Genomic DNA, 20,534 nt, shown 5'->3' with positions numbered 1-20,534 from the left:
CTGGGTCGTAGGGCAGGTATATTTTTAACTGTTTGAGGAACCTCCACACAGTTCACATTCACATTCCCACCAACAGTGTAAGAGGGTTCCCTTTTCTCCGCATCCTCTCCAACATTTGTTGTTTCCTGCCTTGTTAATTTGCCCCATTCTCACTGGTGTGAGGTGGTATCTCATTGTGGTTTTGATTTGTATTTCCCTGATGGCAAGTGATGCAGAGCATTTTCTCATGTGCATGTTGGCCATGTCTATGTCTTCCTCTGTGAGATTTCTGTTCATGTCTTTTGCCCATTTCATGATTGGATTGTTTGTTTCTTTGGTGTTGAGTTTAATAAGTTCTTTATAGATCTTGGAAACTAGCCCTTTATCTGATACGTCATTTGCAAATATCTTCTCCCATTCTGTAGGTTGTCTTCTAGTTTTGTTGACTGTATCCTTTGCTGTGCAAAAGCTTCTTATCTTGATGAAGTCCCAATAGATCATTTTTGCTTTTGTTTCTTTTGCCTTCGTGGATGTATCTTGCAAGAAGTTACTATGGCCGAGTTCAAAAAGGGTGTTGCCTGTGTTCTTCTCTAGGATTTTGATGGAATCTTGTCTCACATTTACATCTTTCATCCATTTTGAGTTTATCTTTGTGTATGGTGAAAGAGAGTGGTCTAGTTTCATTCTTCTGCATGTGGATGTCCAATTTTCCCAGCACCATTCATTGAAGAGACTGTCTTTCTTCCAATGGATAGTCTTTTCTCCTTTATCGAATATTAGTTGACCATAAAGTTCAGGGTCCACTTCTGGATTCTCTATTCTGTTCCACTGATCTATGTGTCTGTTTTTGTGCCAGTACCACACTGTCTTGATGACCACAGCTTTGTAGTACAACCTGAAATCTGGCATTGTGATGCCCCAGATATGGTTTTCTTTTTTAAACTTCCCCTGGCTATTCGGGGTCTTTTCTGATTCCACACAAATCTTAAAATAATTTGTTCCAACTCTCTGAAGAAAGTCCATGGTATTTTGATAGGGATTGCATTAAACGTGTATATTGCCCTGGGTAACATTGACATTTTCACAATATTAATTCTGCCAATCCATGAGCATGGAATATTTTTCCATCTCTTTGTGTCTTCCTCATTTCTTTCAGAAGTGTTCTATAGTTTTGAGGGTATAGATCCTTTACATCTTTGGTTAGGTTTATTCCTAGGTATCTTATGCTTTTGGGTGCAATTGTAAATGGGATTGACTCCTTAATTTCTCTTTCTTCAGTCTCATTGTTAGTGTATAGAAATGCCACTGATTTCTGGGCATTGATTTTGTATCCTGCCACGCTACCGAATTGCTGTATGAGTTCTAGCAATCTTGGGGTGGAGACTTTTGGGTTTTCTATGTAGAGTATCATGTCATCGGCGAAGAGGGAGAGTTTGACTTCTTCTTTGCCAATTTGAATGCCTTTAATGTCTTTTTGTTGTCTGATTGCTGAGGCTAGGACTTCCAGTACTATGTTGAATAGCAGTGGTGAGAGTGGACATCCCTGTCTTGTTCCTGATCTTAGGGGAAAGGCTCCCAGTGCTTCCCCATTGAGAATTATATTTGCTGTGGGCTTTTCATAGATGGCTTTTAAGATGTCGAGGAATGTTCCCTCTATCCCTACACTCTGAAGAGTTTTGATCAGAAATGGATGCTGTATTTTGTCAAATGCTTTCTCTGCATCTAATGAGAGGATCATACGGTTCTTGGTTTTTCTCTTGCTGATATGATGAATCACATTGATTGTTTTTTTTTTTTTTTCACATTGATTGTTTTACGGATGTTGAACCAGCCTTGTGTCCCAGGGATAAATCCTACTTGGTCATGGTGAATAATTTTCTTAATGTACTGTTGGATCCTATTGGCCAGTATCTTGTTGAGAATTTTTGCATCCATGGTCATCAGGGATATTGGTCTGTAATTCTCCTTTTTGGTGGAGTCTTTGGTTTTGGAATTAAGGTGATGCTGGCCTCATAGAACGAATTTGGAAGTAGTCCATCTCTTTCTATCTTTCCAAACAGCTTTAGGAGAATAGGTATGGTTTCTTCTTTAAACGTTTGATAAAATTCCCCTGGGAAGCCATCTGGCCCTGGACTCTTGTGTCTTGGGAGGGTTTTGATGACTGCTTCAATTTCCTCCCTGGTTATTGGCCTGTTAAGGTTTTCTATTTCTTCCTGTTCCAGTTTTGGTACTTTGTGGCTTTCCAGGAATGCGTCCATTTCTCTTAGATTGCCTAATTTATTGGCGTATAGCTGTTCATAATATGTTTTTAAAATCGTTTGTATTTCCTTGGTGTTGGTAGTGATCTCTCCTTTCTCATTCATGATTTTATTAATTTGAGTCTTCTCTCTCTTCTTTTTCATCAGGCTGGCTAATGGTTTATCTATCTTATTAATTCTTTCAAAGAACCAACTCCTGGTTCTGTTGATCTGTTCCACAGTACTTCTGGTCTCGATTTCATTGAGTTCTGCTCGAATCTTTATTAACTCCCTTCTTCTCTTGGGTGTAGGATCTATTTGCTGTTTTTTCTCTAGCTCCTTTATGTGTCTTCCTTTTTTTTTTTTGTTCTTAAATAAAGGTGATTGTTTAAGGGGAGGGGAGGATTGGCTGGGAAGAAACGTGAGGAAACTTGCTGGATGATGGAAATGTTTTATCTCTTGTTTTGGATGTTGGCCCCATGGTTGTACGAGATTTTCACAACTCACGAACTATATACACTTAAGGTCAGTACATTTTTGGGGGGTGCATGGGTGGCTCAGTTGGATAAGTGTCTGATTTGTGATTACATAATTTTTTAAAAGATTTTACTTATTTATTCAGGACAGACACACACAGAGAGAGAGGCAGAGGCACAGGCAGAGGGAGAAGTAGGCTCCACGCTGGGAGCCTGATGTGAGACTCGATCCTGGGTCCCCAGGATCACGCCCTGGGCCGAAGGCGGCGCTAAACCACTGAGCCACTCAGGGATCCCTGACTCGTGATTTCAGCTTAGGTCCTGATCTCATGGGCTGTGACATTGAGCCCTGAGTTGGGCTCCACACTCCACAGGGATCTGCCTGATTCTCTCCCTCTGCCCCTCCTCCCCATTCTCTCTCAAATAAATCAATCTTAAAAAAAAAAAAAAGATCAGTACATTTATTTATTTATTTATTTATTTATTTATTTTTTAGATCAGTACTTTTAAAATATAGATTATAACACTTGAAAGTTAATATAGAGATTGATATATAATACCTTTACCATTAACTACATGGAATTTATTATGTGACTGTACTATGTTACTTAACTGATTATTTTTTCCCCTATCATGGTTTTTGTCCTTTTTTTTTTTTTGTTTTGTGCGTGTGTTCTTTTCTATCATAAGAAATGTTATAATGAACATCCTTTTACCTACATCCTTATAGATAATTATCTCTTTGTTATAAATCCTGGAAAATAATTTCTGTGTCAAAGGTCTACCTTTGCATTGTTACTTTGCAGTACAGAATGTCTTCCAACAAGTCCACACCAGTATTCTCTCTCACTAATCATTTCATGAAGGTCTTCATTTCTTCACATCCTTGCCAGCACTGGATATGAGCAATGAATGATGTGAGTTTACCAGTCTTGATTTTATTTTATTTTATTTTATTTTATTTATTTATTTATTTATTTATTTTTTACTGATTTCATTTATTTATTCATGAGAGACACAGAGGGAGAGAGAGAGGCAGAGACACAGGCAGAGGGAGAAGCAGGCCCCACGCAGGGAGCCCGACATGGGACTCGATCCCGGGTCTCCAGGATCACACCCTGGGCTGAAGGCGGTGCTAAACCGCTGAGTCACCCGGGTTGCCCCAGTCTTGATTTTAAATGGGTGTTTGTGTCCCTCTAAATGTGGCTTCTTAAGAAGTAGGCTTCTTGGCTGAACTTGCCATTTGAGGAAGGCAAGATGGCAGGAAAAAACCCAGTGACATGACTTTCCAAGATGTGAGGAAATAATTTTCGTCTCACCTGCATGGAGTTGGAAGGAACTGATTCTTAGCTGAGTATATGGAGAAGCGCAGACTGTGAGAGCTTTTGAATAAATGTGAAATTTCTTCAGTGCACTTTTCTCACCGCGTCCATTCTGATTCTTCAGATTTTCAAGGCTTCTCCAGGCAAGGGCTTGCACGTTCTCAGACTTGCCTCTCTGGCTCGCCTGCCAAAGCTAAACTCTTGCCTCTTTGACACTCCTGTTCTAGGTCAGGGTCCTCCAGATGGGTCTTCTGATTCTGCCCTAGAGCATTCACATCCAGTGGGGCAAACCAGGTGGCCACTCCCCAGACCGCAGCCAGGAAAGCCCTGAGAGTGTGTGTGTGTGTGTGTGTGTGTGTGTGTCAGCATTGCTCATGGTCACACTGAGGGGCAAGTGCAGGCCTTGGGGGAGTGGCTTGTGCTCCAGGGAGAACTGAGTCCATAGAAAGGCAAGGCCCATTCATGTATTAGCCAACATGTATTGAAGACCTAATTAGCTTCATTTTACAAAAGGGCTTTAGAAAGGTTAATATATCTAGCAAGTAGCCGAATCAGTTCTCAAACCTGGGTCTGTTTGACTTTCAAACTGAGGCTATTAGATGAAAGGAGTAAATACAGAACACCGGGGCCCTGGGATCAGGTCATCGTGTCCTGCTCAGTTTTGCTACTTTCTGGTAAGGAATTGTTCTGGCTGTGGATAAAGTTAAATAGTCCTGTATATACAATAGGACAAAAGAGAATTTTCCCCTTGATTAGTTAAATATGTTAATCCGGTTGCTCAGTTGCTCAGAATGTTTCTCGTTCACAAGCAAACATGTTATGACCTTGGAGCCCCCATGGAATCCACCACTTGGAGAAGTTATTCTAATGAACTAAACATGTTTACCCAGCCAAGATTCTAGAATAGGTTAGAAGAGTGATGGTTTGTGAACATTGAGAGGTAGCAGCTCATTAAAAGTAAAAAAATCACGTCATGCTCATCTCAGGGATAGGTGATAGGTACTTCCAGACTTCATTAAGACAATTGATATCTTCGACAATGCCTGTGGACAGGATGGAATTAGTGGTTGGATGATGGTCCAATCCTATTGTAATGGGAGCCACAGTGTGGCTAGTGGTTACGGGTATGGTCCTGGAGCCAGGTATCTGGTTTCAAGCTCTGACTTTCCCACCACTTGACCTGGGTGACTTCAGTGCAGCTACTAACCCACTCTCTGCTTCACTTACTTCCTCTGTAAAATGGGAATAATAATAGCATCTTCCTCATGGGGTTATTGTGAGGAATGAGTTGAAAATAATTAGTAACAAGTGGTGAAGTGTTAGAACAGTGGCTGGCATGCACAGGATGTCATACAGGAGTCATTGAGATTAGCTCTCATTATAACAATCATTGTTATTAGGTTGTGGAATGACTGGACACAAAGCAAACTGATTAATGACTTCAGTGACTCATACAGAGCTGATCAGTATCTAGAAACTCTAAGTCTTTTCCATACCATCACTACCTAACCACATTTTTGTCCTGTAGGATTGGCACTGCCAGTACCAGAAGTCTACCGAAAAATCCATTTATTCACTCACTGTCTTTTGAGGAGTCTGAGGCAGATGGGCAGGCTGGGAGATGAATCTAAAAATATATTTTAAGAATCCTCTGTTAAACAATACCCAAAACTCCATGATTCTATTAGCAACAATTGTTTAACTGAGTTTTTGTTGGTTTCATTTCATTTTGTTGTGTTGTTTTTTTTTAAATTATGTTTCCCCCTTTCTTGACATTATTTATCCTGATGTTTTTCACTGGCTCGAATACTTTAAAAAGTCTTTTTCAGAAAAGAAATGTCAGGGGTTGCCTGGGTGGCTCAATTGGTTGATCATTCGACTCTTGATCTCGGCTCAGGTCTTGATCTCACTGTTCTGAGTTCAGGCCCTGCATTGGACTCCGTGCTGGCTGTGCAGCCAACTAAAAAAAAAAAAAAAAAAAAAAAAAAGGTTAAGAAAACAGCGTAAAAAAAGATTAAAAAGAAAGAAATGTCAATAATATAATTTCTGAGATCCTTCATGTTCTAAAGTGTCATTTCTTGACTTAAATATAGTACTATGCCTTGCTTCCTTTTCCTTAGAACTCTGTAAATATTATTCCATTCCTATTTGGTGTTTCAGACAAAAAGTCCTAGGTCAGGTTGGTTTTCTCTTCATTATAGATTATCATTTCTTCCTCTCCTGTTTTCAGAGATTTTTCTTTTAATCCATGAAATTCAGAATGATTTTTCACTTTTCAACATTAATGTCTGTTGCCTCAAAAGGCTGTTTTTTCCTTTTTAAGATTTTATTTATTGATTCATGAGAGACAGAGAGAGAGAGGCAGAGACACAGGCAGAGGGAGAAGCAGGCTCCATGCAGGGAGCCCTATGCAGGACTTGATCCCGGGACCCCAGGATCACGCCCTGGGCTGAAGTCAGGCGCTAAACCACTGAGTCACCCAGAGATCCCCTCAAAAGGCTGTTTGGATGTGAATACACAAGCAGAGGAAATTTTTCCTTTGATATTAGCTTTTTAAAAGATTTATTTATTTATTTAAGAGATTGAGAGAGAGAGAGAGAGAGAGATCATGAACGGGAGGGGCAGAGCTAGAGAGAATTTCAAGCAGACTCTGTGCTGAGCACAGAGCCTGACTCAGGGCTCAGTCCCATGACCCTGAGATCATGACCTGAGCCAAAACCAAGAGTTGGACACTTACCCGACTTAGCCACCTAGGTACCCCCTACAATTCCTCTTTAAGGAATTTTACATCTTTTGGATCTGTTCTTATATTGTTTATTGTCCTATAGCTTCTGTCTCATATAATTTCTTTTTCTATATGTTTTTGGAGAATTTTTTAAAAAGATTTTATTTATTTACCCATGAGAGATACAGAGAGAGAGGCAGAGACAGGCAGAGGGAGAAGCAGGCTGCCCTTAGGGAGCCCAATGTGGGACCTGATCCCAGAACCCTGGGAACACACCCTGAGCTGAAGGCAGATGCTCAACCACTGAGCCACTCAGGTGCTCTGGAGAGTTCGCCAAGTTGGAATTTGCAAATTTAGTTTTCAGCAGTGACCACCCTATTATTCAATGCCTCTATTGGGTTTTTATTTTTGACATTCATATTTTATTTTTAATTTCCAGAATCTCATTGTTTCTTCAGGAGTTCCCCTCTTTTTGTATTGATTACAATATCTTCTTTTTTAAAAAAAATATTATTTTTAAGTAATCTCTATACCCAATATGGGACTTGAACTCACAACCCTGAGATCAAGAGTCACACTGTCCTGACTGAGCCAGCCAGGCACCTTGATTACAGTATCCTCTTAAACTCATTTGGACTTCTGCATCTCTTCATATGTCCAGAGTGTTTTGGTCATCTATTATAATGGTACTCCCTGCCCCACCCCATGCTCGGCTCCACTGAATGGCTTAAAACAGCACTTTATTATTACTCACAGTTCCATGGCTAGGTGCTTGTCTCACTCATGTGGAAACATTCAGCTGGCGGCTGGGCTGGGCTGGTAGGTAAAAAAGGCCGCTTCTACATCCCAGGGCCTTGATGCTGACTGTTGGCCAGGACACCTTAGTTTTCCATGTGGTGTCTCAATTTGAGGGTGTCCCCTGAATGGCTTCTCTCCCAAGCATGATAGTGTGGATTTCCTTACAGCATGGCCACTGTGTTCCAACAGGGGGATAGAGGAAGCTACCAGTCATCTCCACGGTTAAATTCAGAGCAGGCACAGGGTTAACTTTTGCATTTTATTGTCTTAAGCAAGTCTCCAGACCATCCTAAGGGGAGAAGAGATGGATTCCACTCTTGACTCCCTAAGAAGTGGCCACCATCTATAGTGATGATCTCCCAGATTTTCCCCCAAATTTGCTGCACTAAGATGTAGGTTGATCAGAATTGGTAGCTTGTAGGGCCTCTTTCAGGATTTAAATGAATTACTGGCTCCTAAACAATGATTAGTGAGTGATGAGGAGTCCATTGGGCCACGACCAAAAACAAACAAACAAACAAACAAACAAACAAACAAATAAACAGGAGAATATAGTGAATTTTAATAAAGGCAGAAACAAATTTAAAAGGGTTCTGATATTATATTCTTTCTTTTTTGGTAAAATTATGGTGTTAGTGTAGGTTTTAGGAAAAAAAAGACAAAACAAAACACTCTTTCCTGGCAAAATAGAATATTGGCCACTTTATACTGGTCCTTCCAAAATAACTGGCCTTTAAAATCCCAGAGCCTGGTAACCACCAGGTTTTCTTCAGTCTTGCTCATCTCTTGCTCCCCTGCCTCCTAACCCCCCACCATGGTTCTTGCAAGTGTCTTGGGATAAGTCCCATTTCACTTAAGGTATTTTTTCCTTTAGGTGAAATTCATGTGTGTGTAGCTCTGATGGAGTTCCTGAAATTTTAGTATTGTTCTCTAAGCCATTCCTGGGGGAAAAAATCTGCTAACTGGCAGAGTGAGTAATCCAGTCTCTGAATTACTGTGTGGTTTTTACCCCTGTACCTAATGCTTTTGGTAATCTTTAGTTTAGGGGAAAAGTCTGCCAAGGGGCATAGTCTTTTTCTTATTGAAGTTTATCATAAATTCTTATAATCTCAGTAAAAATAATGAGACCCTTCTGGAGTTTCCTCTTATACTACCTGCCTCACCATTCTGTGCCCAGGAACTAGAAAGAATTTTTCACTCTGGTTTAAATTGTTTTATATTTGGAGTTCTACTTCAGATGTATATATATATATATATATATATATTTTTTTTTTTTTTTAAGAGAAGGACAGAGGAGGGGCAGAGGGAGAGGGAGAGAGAGAAAATCTTAACCAGGCTCCACGCCCAGCATGGAGCCCGAGGAGGGGCTTGATCTCACAACTCTGGGATCATGACCTGAGTTGAAACCAAGAGCCTGATGCTTGACAGGCTAAGCCACCCAGGCACCCCATCCTTCAGGTATTTTAATATGAGGTGGAGGCCATCCTTACTTTGTAGTGATTGAATTTTTTTCAGCATTGTTTTTTTGGGCTCGTTTTGTTGGGTGTCAGAGAGTTGGTGATGGTCATTGGTTTTTGTAAATTTCCAAAATATCCTGACAAGGATTTATTGAAAACCTTTTAGTGCCGATGGTATAAAGGGTATATGAAAAGAACCTTTGAGGAATGAAATAAAATTCATGATGCCATTGCAAACAAATGCATCCATTTTTGTAAGGGTAGATTGAGAATGTGAGAACTGGCTGTTCCAATGCTCCCCCCTGCCCCTGTGTTTCCCCTTTTTCTGTTTTTCTCTCCCTTCTTGTATCTGGGTCTCAAGACATAGATGAGTGTGAGGTTTCCGGCCTGTGCAGGCATGGAGGACGGTGTGTGAACACTCATGGAAGCTTCAAATGCTACTGTATGGATGGATACCTGCCAAAGAATGGGCCCGAGCCTTTTCACCCGACCAGAGACGCCACATCATGCACAGGTGGGTTTCTGCCAAAGAAGGAAGCTTTTTGAAAATGGGATTCTGGTCTCAGAGGACTTTCTCCTGCTCTGAGCCTGGGTCCACAGCGTCTGTGTTGGGGATGTGAGCGGAGATTATCTATTCCTTTGCGTGTCTGTACAACTTGTGAAATCCAATAACACAAGGTAGAAGGGGTTGGCTATCTTACATTTTTTTTTTGAAAGCTACATTAGTAACCTTCCAGGATTGTTAGCAGTTAATAGATAGTCTCCTATTAAAACGTGATTTTAGGTAGTAAACAGCCAATCTGGTAAGGACCAGCAGCAGAAAAGTGACTCTGGAAATGACTAAGCCATATATAGGAAGGTATTTTGCAGTTCAAATTTTCTACTTTACTGGGCTAGACTTCTTTTTAACTAGTGTGAATTAGTGAAGGTTGATTGCCAAATTCCATCAGCTTTGTGCTTGTATAGATGCTATTCCCTATGGAAGGCCAGAAGATTGAATAGAGACAGTCGTTGGAAACATGCCCAGAAGTCAAATGGAAATGAACCAGTCTATGTAAAATACCTCTCAGGTGTGTGTAGGGGAGTAGGGGAATGATGGGGTAGAGGTAGAGAGAGAGGATGAATTTTGAAAATTCATATTCACGTAGTAATGAATTTGACGTTAATTTATTTTCAGAAATAGACTGCGGCACCCCTCCTGAGGTCCCAGATGGCTTGATCATAGGAAATTATACTTCTAGGCTTGGCAGCCAGGTTCGTTATGCTTGCAAAGAAGGATTTTTCAGTGGTCCAGAAGATACAGTTTCAAGCTGCACAGCCTCGGGCACATGGGAGTCCCCAAAATTAAATTGTCAAGGTGAGTTTTCAAAAGGTTCAGGTTCCCAGCTTCTATCATTTTGAGATTGTTTTCATATTTCTCTCTGATTTTCTCTTTCGGGTACTGAATGCATTAAAGAGATCCGATGAGTTCCTTGTCTCTAGTATTCTCTTGGTATTTTTAGGAATAGTTATCCTCTGCAAATAATAATAACATCTTTTATTTTTCTATATTTATAAAAATTATGTTTCTCTTGATTGACCCACTTGGTTAGCATTTTCAGAGCAAAAATTTAAATAGTAGTATTGATTTTGAGTCTTCTTATTTATGACTTTCATGGCAGTGGTTTTAGTTTTTCATTGTTCATTTGTGGTCTTGGCTCTTTTGATGTTATAGATATCTACTTATATTCTTATGTACACTGATCCAGTTCTATGTGCCAAGTGCTCTTAAGTACTTTATATATCGATGCATTCTCTTAGACACATGTCAAAGTGGCCATCTATGTTTCTGCTTTAAATAAGTCATATGGTAGGTTATATTATTTGCAGATAATGGTCTTACATACTAGTATCTGGAATGGATTCTGGGTCTTTGGATTTTTTTATTCTTTTCATCTGGATTATATTTGCTAAATTTTCTTTAGAAATTTTACATTGATATTCAGAAGCGAGATTGGTTTACTTTATTTTTTTCTATGCCATCTTTGTTGGGTTTGGTGTCAGTATTATTCTAAATTAAAAAAAAAAGGATGTGAAAGAATTTCTTTCTTCATTCTCTGGACTATAAATAGACTTTTAAAAGCTTTGGGAGATTTCACTTGCAAATTATCTGCATGTGGCTTTTTTGGAGAGGTAGTCCTTGAGTTATCTTAAAAAATCCTGTACTAACTGGTCTAAGTTTCCTATCCTTTTTTGGTATCCTTTTTGGTAATTTACATATTGCTAGAAAATCATCCATTTTACCTAGATTTTTAAACTGATTTGTAGAGAGAAGCAAAAAACACTCATCTTTATAATTTTTTGTAGTTATAGTTGTTTGTAAGTGAAAAATTAGAAACAATCCCAAATATCTATCAATAGGAGGCTGGTTAAATAAATCATGACATATAATGAAATGGAATATTATGCAGCCAATAAAAATTACATTGGAAAATTATATTTATTGATATAAATTAGTCCTAACAGTCTATTATTGAGTTATCAACTATATGAATAACATGACATTAATTTTAAAAAACTCATGTACGTATATGTTTACAGAAGTTTAGAAGGTTATACAGCAAAATATAAACAGTGGTAACTCCCTTGGGGGGATCCTGGATGATTTTCAATTTTGATATTCTTTCTGTAGTCAAAGAGTTTTAAACGTATTAGATAAAGAAGCAAAGCTGTTTCCATTTTGGAAAAAAGAAAACAGTTTTCATTGAATTTACTGGGCAGCCGGGAAATCTCAGTGATATGCTTGGCTAAGTTAATTCTTAACGCTGTTCTGATTTGCGATTCAGGCTCTAAATACATTTTAATAGTTAATTATCATCCTGGGGGGCTAGGAAATTCTAAAAGTACATTTTAGTTCTAACATTATCTTTCAATGGATCAATTAAATGCAGAACTTCAATTAAAATGTGCCATAATGCCTATCAAAGAACTCCCTGAGGATTTATATAGGAAAACCCCAATAATAGAGTTTGTGGGACTTTGAGAACTAGTAGTCATCTGGATTATTGGACTGAGAATGGGGAAAGTTAATTTAGAGAAGAGTACTTGTTACATTCCCCAAAGAACTGTTATTTGGAAGATCTTCACTTCCTTTTTCCCTCGTCTAATAACTGCTCCGTCTGCCTGCTGACACCCTCCACCTCCTCCCCACATGGCCACTGGCTCCTCCAGGCTGTGTCTGCTCCTCTGAGCACACCCCTTCTTATTTATCCTTCATCATCCCTCGGGCTTCAGAATCTGGGCTGCATGCCAGCCGGCACTGTATTTTCAGCTCAGAGGTATAAAGCCACAGGAATTGGGACTTCCACTAAAAACACTGGCAAACTGTGAACTTAGATGTTACTGAGGAGCAGATACTCAGGGAGGGAGCAGCTGTGTGTTACAGATGCACCTTTGGTGGCCGATTGACAAGACTTCCCCATCAGAGAAGTTACTGTTGGTGGATCCCATTGTTTGCCTTCTTCCCATTACTGTGACCCTGGAGGCTCAGTTGCTGTGGCCAGGACCCTGTGACATGTGCCCACATCTGAGCAGGCCTCAGGGGTGAGAGCCAGAAGTGAGGAGGAAAGCTTCTAATGCCAGGACTTCTGTGGCTCCCTGTTCTGACTCAGGTAGGGGTGGATAGAAGCATCAGTCCCACCCTTCCATCAGCTCTCTGGAAAAGTCGGAATCAACCTTGAGTTTGTGTTTCCTATTATTCTATTATGGTTTTTTTAATTTTCAGAAAAGGTGCACAATGTATGTGGAAGCTTAAAGAAAATTTAAAAAAAACATTTTATTTTAAATTTTTAAAATTCAGCCGAGCCAGAAGCAAAGTGAAGGAAACACTTCCAACTGTGTTGTCATCAACAATAAATCCAGAGTCCAGGGCCGATGTAGATATCCTGTAGATCTTGTGACTAAGAACAACTGGGGTCTGGGAGAAGAGAAAGCACAGGTACATCACGAACTCCTACATATTATGTGAGAAGAATGGATAAGAATGGATAAGATGGGAAATAGGGTGGTTTCCAGGGAAGAGGCTACTTGGGTGCTCTTCCCTTTGCTTGCTGTGTGAGAGAGCGGTGAGGAGTGCCTTGTAGGATAGGTAGGCCGGGTAGAGGGTTCTGGGGAGAAAATAAATCTGTCTTTCAAGATAAAATCCAAACTTCTAACCATGGCCTCTGAAGCCAATAGGCCTTTTTGGCTTTTCTATAGGTTACATCTGCTATCATTCTCTCCCAACCAACATGTCAAGCTTTTGTCAGCTTCAGGGCCTTTGCATATGCTTCTCCCATTACTTACATTACTTGCCAACCAGCTTAATTTTTTTTTATATTGTGGCAAAATATATGTAATATAAAATTTACCATTTTCACCAAGTACACAATTCAATGGCATTAAGTACATTCACAGTGTTGCCCAGTCATCACGCTTATCTAAGTCCAGAATGTTTTCATCACCTCAAACAGAAATTCTGTAGTCATTAAACAATAACTCCCCGCTCCTGTGTCCCCCAGCCGCCTACCCTCATTCTACTTTCTGTCACTGAAAATTTGTGTTCTAGGTGCCTCATATGTGTGGGCTTGTATGATATTTGTCTTTTTATGTCTGGCTTATTTCACTTGGCGTACGTAATGTCTTCAGGGCTCACCCATGTTGTAGCAAGAGTGAGAACTCCATTCTTTTTTAAGGCTGAGTAATATTCCATCCTGTGTATGCACCACATTTTGCTTATTCACTCATTTGTTGATGGAGTCTCCCTGTTTTGGGCATAGCAAGCTCCTTCTCATATTTCAAGTTTCAGCTTGAAATATGTAAGTACCTGATTTATGATTCTTTGTGTGGTTTATATCACTCCTACTGGACTGTGAATCTAGAAGCCCCGCAAGCATGGCGTCTTCCTCAGCACGATCTCTCACTCCCTGGCACAGTGCCTACCATACCTGAGAGCATACTGAAGGCCTGTGGAAGCACCCTGAATCCCCTCCAAAAGGCGGCACAGACCATGGCAGGCATTATGGAGTTAGCTCCTCAACTGCCATCCCAACTTATCATGTGGCCAAGCCCTGCTGAAACCCTGGCCTCCTCTTTTGTTTCAGCCCTTGAGCTTCATGTCTTTTCCTGATTCCACATCTTCTTACTTTGTCTTCTGTATCTCCACGTTTGCTTCTCACTTGGCGTGACACTCCGTGCTTTAATGAACCAGGAGTGAGGCCTTGGGGCTGACTCCTGGTCTTCCCTATATCTGTACATATGGCCCTCAAAAGATGGGTAGCCCAGCACTGTGGGCTGATTGCAGAGGCAGAGTTTCTCCTTTGAGTTGGTTGATAAGAATGAGACATGGTTTCTAAAGTCTAATAGTAGAGCCTGATTCTCTAAAGATGGTCAACCCTTTAAGGTGGTTTTCTATAAACATTGTCTCATCTGATCTTTAGAAATGCCTTGTGAGGTGGTTTATTAGCTTATTTCTCATTTCACATATATTCTATTTACAGCTAATGATGGGTATCATATCCCATTAAGAACCAGAGATAGGAAATGAATTAGCTTGTGTCGCTAGTTTATGTATTAAAATGAGAACCCAAGGCACTTTCTAGAAGGCAAATTCCATGTTGAAGCGACCCTTGTGAGTGCTGGAAATGGGAGGTGATGAGGAAAAGCAGAAGGGTGTGGAAGTACACGGTGTGGTCTGCGGCCCACCCAGAAGAATATGTATTGGAGTCAACTCTTCATCTTTTGAGATTCTCGTAGTAGAGCTCAATCTCATCTCTGCAAAGTTGGCAGTGTTTGAAAAAGTTTTGATGTAAGTTGGAACACAAATTAGGACGTTCAGGTGAGAGGGCGGCAGACAAATTTTGTTGTATTGCTTTCTCTGAAGTTTCATCAGGGGTGTGGGGAGGGGGTGTGTGGAGAAGATTCACATCTAGCCACACATCTAGCCATTCACATTCACCTGGCCACAAAGAGTGCTGTGATTGACTCGTGCTGTCTGCCGTGGGTGAGAGAGGATGACACAGTGGCAGCACACCTATCTTGTGTTTTTATCTTTTGTGTTCCAGGTAATTATTTGAAATAGATTTTTTTTTTTTGGTACCACACCACATACTGATCTTTTAAAACATTAAGGAGAACCATATTGACTTCCTGGGTGCGTGCAATAAATCTCTTGTGTTATCCTTTTTGCCAAGTAATTGCCATTACAACATGTCACTTACAAATGGTTGGAGTCGGGATGCCTGGGTGGCTCAGTGGTTGAGCATCTGCCTTCAGCTCAGGGCATAATCCTGGGGTCCAGGATCGAGTCCCACATCAGGCTTCCTGTGAGGAGCCCACTTCTCCCTCTGCCTGTGTCTCTGCCTCTTTCTCTGCGTCTCTCATGAATAAATAAATAAAATCTTTAAATTAAAAAAAATGGTTGGAGTCATTTGAGTGTGCAGAATGAATGATGTTGCTGGTTATGAGACTACCACAGGGTGGTGAATCGGGAGCTTGAGAATCAGCAAGAAATGTATTCACCATCATAATAAGAGGGTCATAATCTAGTGGGTAGTGGCAGGTAGTATTTCTGACAGATATGTAAGATCTTTGTGAAACTTCCTACCATTAGAGGGAGAAGGTCTAAAATTCTCCAGCTTTCATGTCACCTAATTTATTAGTTTTCAGTTTAAATATTCTGTTTACAAGTAGAGCATTAAGATGAAGAGTTTTAATGTTATTTTTTGAGAAAAGAAAGATGCATGTGCAGCTCAAAGCGTCTCAACAACCATTATCGCTTCTACAAATAGAAGATCCTTATGAGAGATACACTGATAAACTCTTTCTTTCTTCCCAGCACTCATTTTTTTTTCACCTAGCCTGTCAGCCCTGCAGTTTCTGAAGTCTTCGGATTCTAGCTGTTTTCATACTAGACACCAGTTGTTGGCAATAAGTGTTGTTATGTGAAATGGAAAGTTTTTTCTTCTTCCAGGTGAGCTTCCTCTATGAATATGATCTGAAGGAAATGTATTGTTCATCGAGGCTAAAGTTCATGGAAGACTCTAGACTACAAATACATCAAGAAGTTTTTTTTTTTTTTTCCTGCTGCCTTAAGGGCGAGTGGACTTTTTGGTACTAATGAGCTCATTAGCTTAGTTACAGCAGTTAATAAGCTACCCTTGAGAATGTGCTTCATGGATAGTATAACCCTCCTATTTTCCTTTGATGATCATAATAACATTTTCTAAATGCAAGTTGCCACATACCGAGATGCTAGATTCCAGCCCCCCACATTGATGATATGTGGAATTTAGGACTCAAATGATCCTGGAATGAGGCTCTAACTACATGTGGCCAAATTTAGGAGCATGCCAGAAAGTGCATGAAACTGTCTTACGGTTACATTTTTCAGCCCATTCCTTAGGCCATAATTTTTATGTGTATACATCACAAGGACTCATGTTCATAATCATATTAATAACACATGATTGCAGGGGATATTCTAAAAATATGGGATGTAGATATAGCGCACAAAGAGCTTACCATTAAGAGGGAAAAGGGACATTTTTACAAATGAAGCAAATGAAGAAAATACAGGTCTACGTGCTGAATTATCTGATCTAGAACACACATATAGTGGAGACTCTGGTGTTAATCCACTAGACTGTTTGGACCCTTACAACCTGCCACAGCCCACTGATCTCTAGGTGATATGTAAATCTGCTTTGACTCTAAGGTGCAAGAGTGACATTTCTGTTATTGTTGTGTAAATGAAAGCTGATTTTAATATGATTTTCTTTAGTTTTCATACTTGTTTCTGCTCCTCTGCCAAAGCTTCCAGGCTAGTAGTTTATTTCTCTGGGAAGACTTTTTTTTTGAGTCAATATCAGCATGTGGAATAGGTCTATCATTCATTCTCCTGGCAGTTGGCAAAACATCTGCCTCAATTTATGGACACTATTGGTCTGTTTTTTTCTTTCTCAGCTTGGTATTTATTGGTCTCTAAAACAGTTTTAGATGGAGCTTATATTATTCTGTTATTTCTGAAATCAATCACATTATTGTGCTGATGTTTATAATGAGAAGCAGCCAATGAGGATGACATTGGCGACACAGCCAGTTGTTGATTTAGATGCCACAAATTGCCAATACCTTTCATCAAATAGATTTCCTTCTGGAATATTTTCTTGGATAGAATATTAAAGCTACTAGTGTGGATAAACATTTTTACCTTCAAGATATGAAATAGAGTTATAGTCTGAATGTGGTCCTTGAAACTCCCACAGCACATCCCCCCTCCCCTAAGGAGACTTGTTTTGAAGCTGATTATTTGAATAAAATCACAGATAGTAGGGTAGTAAAGACAAATTCCCAGCCATGGGGGCACCTGGGTAGCTTAGTCGGTTAAGTGTCTGACTTTCAGTTTCAGCTCAGGTCATGTTTCCAGGGTCCTGAGATCAAGCCCTCCATGGGGCTCTGTGCTCATCAGGGAGTCCGCCTGGGGATTCTCTCCATCTTCCCCTCCCCCCACTCGTGTGCTCTCTCTCTCTCTCTTTCTCTCAAATAAATAAATAAATCTTAAAAAAAATTTCCAGCCATGTTCATAATTAGTTGACTGTATTGCTGATACATATCCAAATGTTGTTCCCTCATAATATAATTAGCTAGAGAAATGTGTGCTTAAATGAACACCCCTAATGAATATCTAATGCAGATTTGTGCTCCTTATTTTTTCCTTTCCTTTGAATATAAACTGTTTTTAAATGGACTATTTCCTTGTGATATTGAGAACTTTGGGCATTTTGTGTAGAACCATATTTTTATTACCACCTATTGAAGCCTCTGTTGATTGGTTTTGAAGGATTTCTTAGGAGTAGTCACCTGCTTTCTTGGGTACCATTTGGTCTGAGTAGAAGTGGCAGTGGCTGCGATCTCTCTTAAGCATGATGGGAATATCTGTGGCAGGGCCATGTGCCAGGACAGACCCCTGTCCCCTGTGTTATGGGGTTAAACAACAGTACTAAGGCAGCTTTAGGGTATCTCACAGATGTAGGGGTAAGTCTATTTCCAGCAGCTGTCTTGCTCTGGGAAAGCTGTTGGAAACAAGATTTGGCAGAGGAAGTTGTTATAGAACCATTCCATACTGATTTGAATGCTCCTTTATGCAACTTTTTCTCCTGAGCTAACTTCTAAGCTCAGTCCTAATCAGGGTCTACACTCCTCAGATTTAATGGACCTGGACTTTGGGGCCATACATCCCACGGCTTGAATACTAGCTCTATCTTTCACTAGTGGTGTGACTTTTGAATGAGACTTAAGCCCTTACGAGCTCTTAGGGGCTCTTAAGCTCCATATTCATATCTATAAATGACATGAGAAAAAACCATCTACCTTGCAAGGTGTTTTGTGAGGAATAAATAAGATAATATATATCTAATAGGCTTATGTTTAGTAGAATTTTGATGAATGCTATTATGATTAAAATGATTGAAGTCTGAACAACATCCCCAGGATTCCCTGATAGAAAACTGAGATTAGTTTTTTGTGAGTCTATTACTCTGCTTTCATTTACTTGGTGTTTGGTAGGTGTGTGTTACTGCTGTTGGGTTACAAATATAAAGGTAATGTATACTTGTTATTTGTACTTACAATTTACTGATGCCTCTTTCCTTCCTCAGGGGCTGTTATTCATTTCAAAGTAACATTTACTGCATCTTGAACAATGATAAAGCAGTAGCAAGCTACCAATGAACAATTATTTATTGAGTATTTACTATGCAAAACATACTATTTAAGCAGGCATGGGGGGTACAAGAGATGATTAAATAAAGATTCTGTCCTTTACAAACTGGCCATATATTTGGGGAGACATAATATATTCATAGAAAGACATTAAGCCCTCAAGCATGTGATGATAAATGGTAGCTATTCATATTAGTATTTAATTTAGGTTCTGAGTTGAGCATGTGCATAAAAATCAAACTTGGAACCTTGTAGAAATGTGGATGCCAAGAACCCAACTCAGTGCCACTGATTTAGAAGAATTATATCTGGGTAAGGGGAGAGGCTGTGAGCCACCAGCATGGGTGTTTTTCCAAAGGTTCCTAGGCAATTCAGATGTACAGCAGCTGTTTAGAACCATGTGTTTAATCCAAGCCATGCTAGAATCTTCTCTAGATATCTCTCCGCAAGAGACTATCCAACTTAAGTAGCTAGAGCATGGGATCTCAGAGAGTCCTGGTTGCCTGCCACTGGGCATCGCCATGAGTTGCTGAACCTTAGTCCCTAGAGACCAAGCTACTGCTCTCTCATCAACTCCCAAATTAATATTTGTGGTAATTAATTTAAAAAATCTTGTAATTTTTATGGGCCTTCCATTATTCTTGGTCACGTCCAAGGATGGAAGCCAATTTAGATATCTTCTGTACTCTTATACCTTTAGAATCTCTGCTTCTCCCTTAATCTGATTACCTATCACTGGGTTCCCAAACCTCTCCAATGTATTATTTAGAATTCTAGTTTCAAGGTCCATAAACCTACATAAACCTATACACTCAATCTCTTCACTGCTGTTCCCTCTATTTCCTGCTATAACTGAACCCTGGCTTTAACTAGAAGATATTTTAGATGTCAACAATGACTGGGCAGCCTTATGAAACATTAACCACCTGTTCGGTTGATTGCTTATGTACACACAAATATACTCATGTCTTGCAGTGTTTTGGGATGGTTGATATGTCTAAAGGTTTGATGCTGGGAAAAACATAATGAGGGCCAAGAAGCCTGGTGTCTAGTAAATGTGTATGAAAAGAAAACAAATCTCTGTGAGCAATAAGGGACTTGCAAGGTGGGCAGGGTTGGAGGATTTATGAAATGAGCACCTGGTTCTGGCCCCATAACTGCTCATGATGTCAGTCTGCACTGATCAGAGACTCACTCTTCTTTTAAAATCTCGGAGGCGAGTGACTGGTCAGGTGGGTTGAGCTGTTGTATTGATGTTCTCATGAGAGTGTTAATGACAACAGATGAAAGCCTGCTCTGGGAGGCCTCCCTCAGGGAAAGAACTCTGGGTTCTTCAACAGACCAGGCGTTCACACTGGGATGGAGGCATGTGCAGTTCCATTAAACCCACCAGTTCTTTACTGGTAACTCATTTAAGAGAAGCTACCTTTTTCTAAGGCCAAGAGTGGTTGATGGGGATTTGGGAAAATACCATTTTATCTATCTTGAATTCTTTATCTCAATAAATGCACTTATATTTTATTTTTTTAAAATAGTTATTTACTTGAAAGGGAGAGAAAAAGAGTGTGAGTGAGCATGAGCAGGAGGGGCAGAAGGGGAGGGAGAGAGAATCAAGCAGACTCCTTGCTAAGCCCAGAGCTAGAAAATATTCCAATTATAAGATTATTTACATTATGAAGAATTCCTCTCACGACCCTAAGATCACAGCCTGAGCTGAAACCAAGAGTCAAACGATTAACCCACTGTACCACCTGGGCACCTCGCACTTACATTTTAAAAGCCTGCATGTCAAAAGTGCCTAA

General features: G+C 40.0%; 1 protein-coding gene across 32 annotated transcripts in view; it reads left to right on the top strand.

The window, feature by feature from the left end:
• The window catches only part of SUSD1 (sushi domain containing 1), a 165,543-nt gene that overhangs the window by 19,938 nt on the left and 125,071 nt on the right, over positions 1 to 20,534 (top strand). For all 32 annotated transcript variants that reach the window (XR_007401010.1, XR_007401008.1, XR_007401005.1 and 29 more), the window contains 2 exons: positions 9,356 to 9,508; positions 10,172 to 10,351. Coding sequence is in view for 16 of the 32 variants with exons in the window: in XM_049091897.1 (XP_048947854.1) it covers positions 9,356 to 9,508; positions 10,172 to 10,351 (333 nt within the window). In the remaining 16 variants the exon portion in view is untranslated. The remainder of the gene's footprint in view (positions 1 to 9,355; positions 9,509 to 10,171; positions 10,352 to 20,534) is intronic.

This window comes from Canis lupus, chromosome 11 (genome assembly GCF_003254725.2).
Source record: "Canis lupus dingo isolate Sandy chromosome 11, ASM325472v2, whole genome shotgun sequence".
Lineage (NCBI taxonomy): Eukaryota > Metazoa > Chordata > Mammalia > Carnivora > Canidae > Canis > Canis lupus.
Note: the sequence above shows the minus strand (reverse complement) of the source record. Positions and strands in the feature narration are given on the sequence as shown.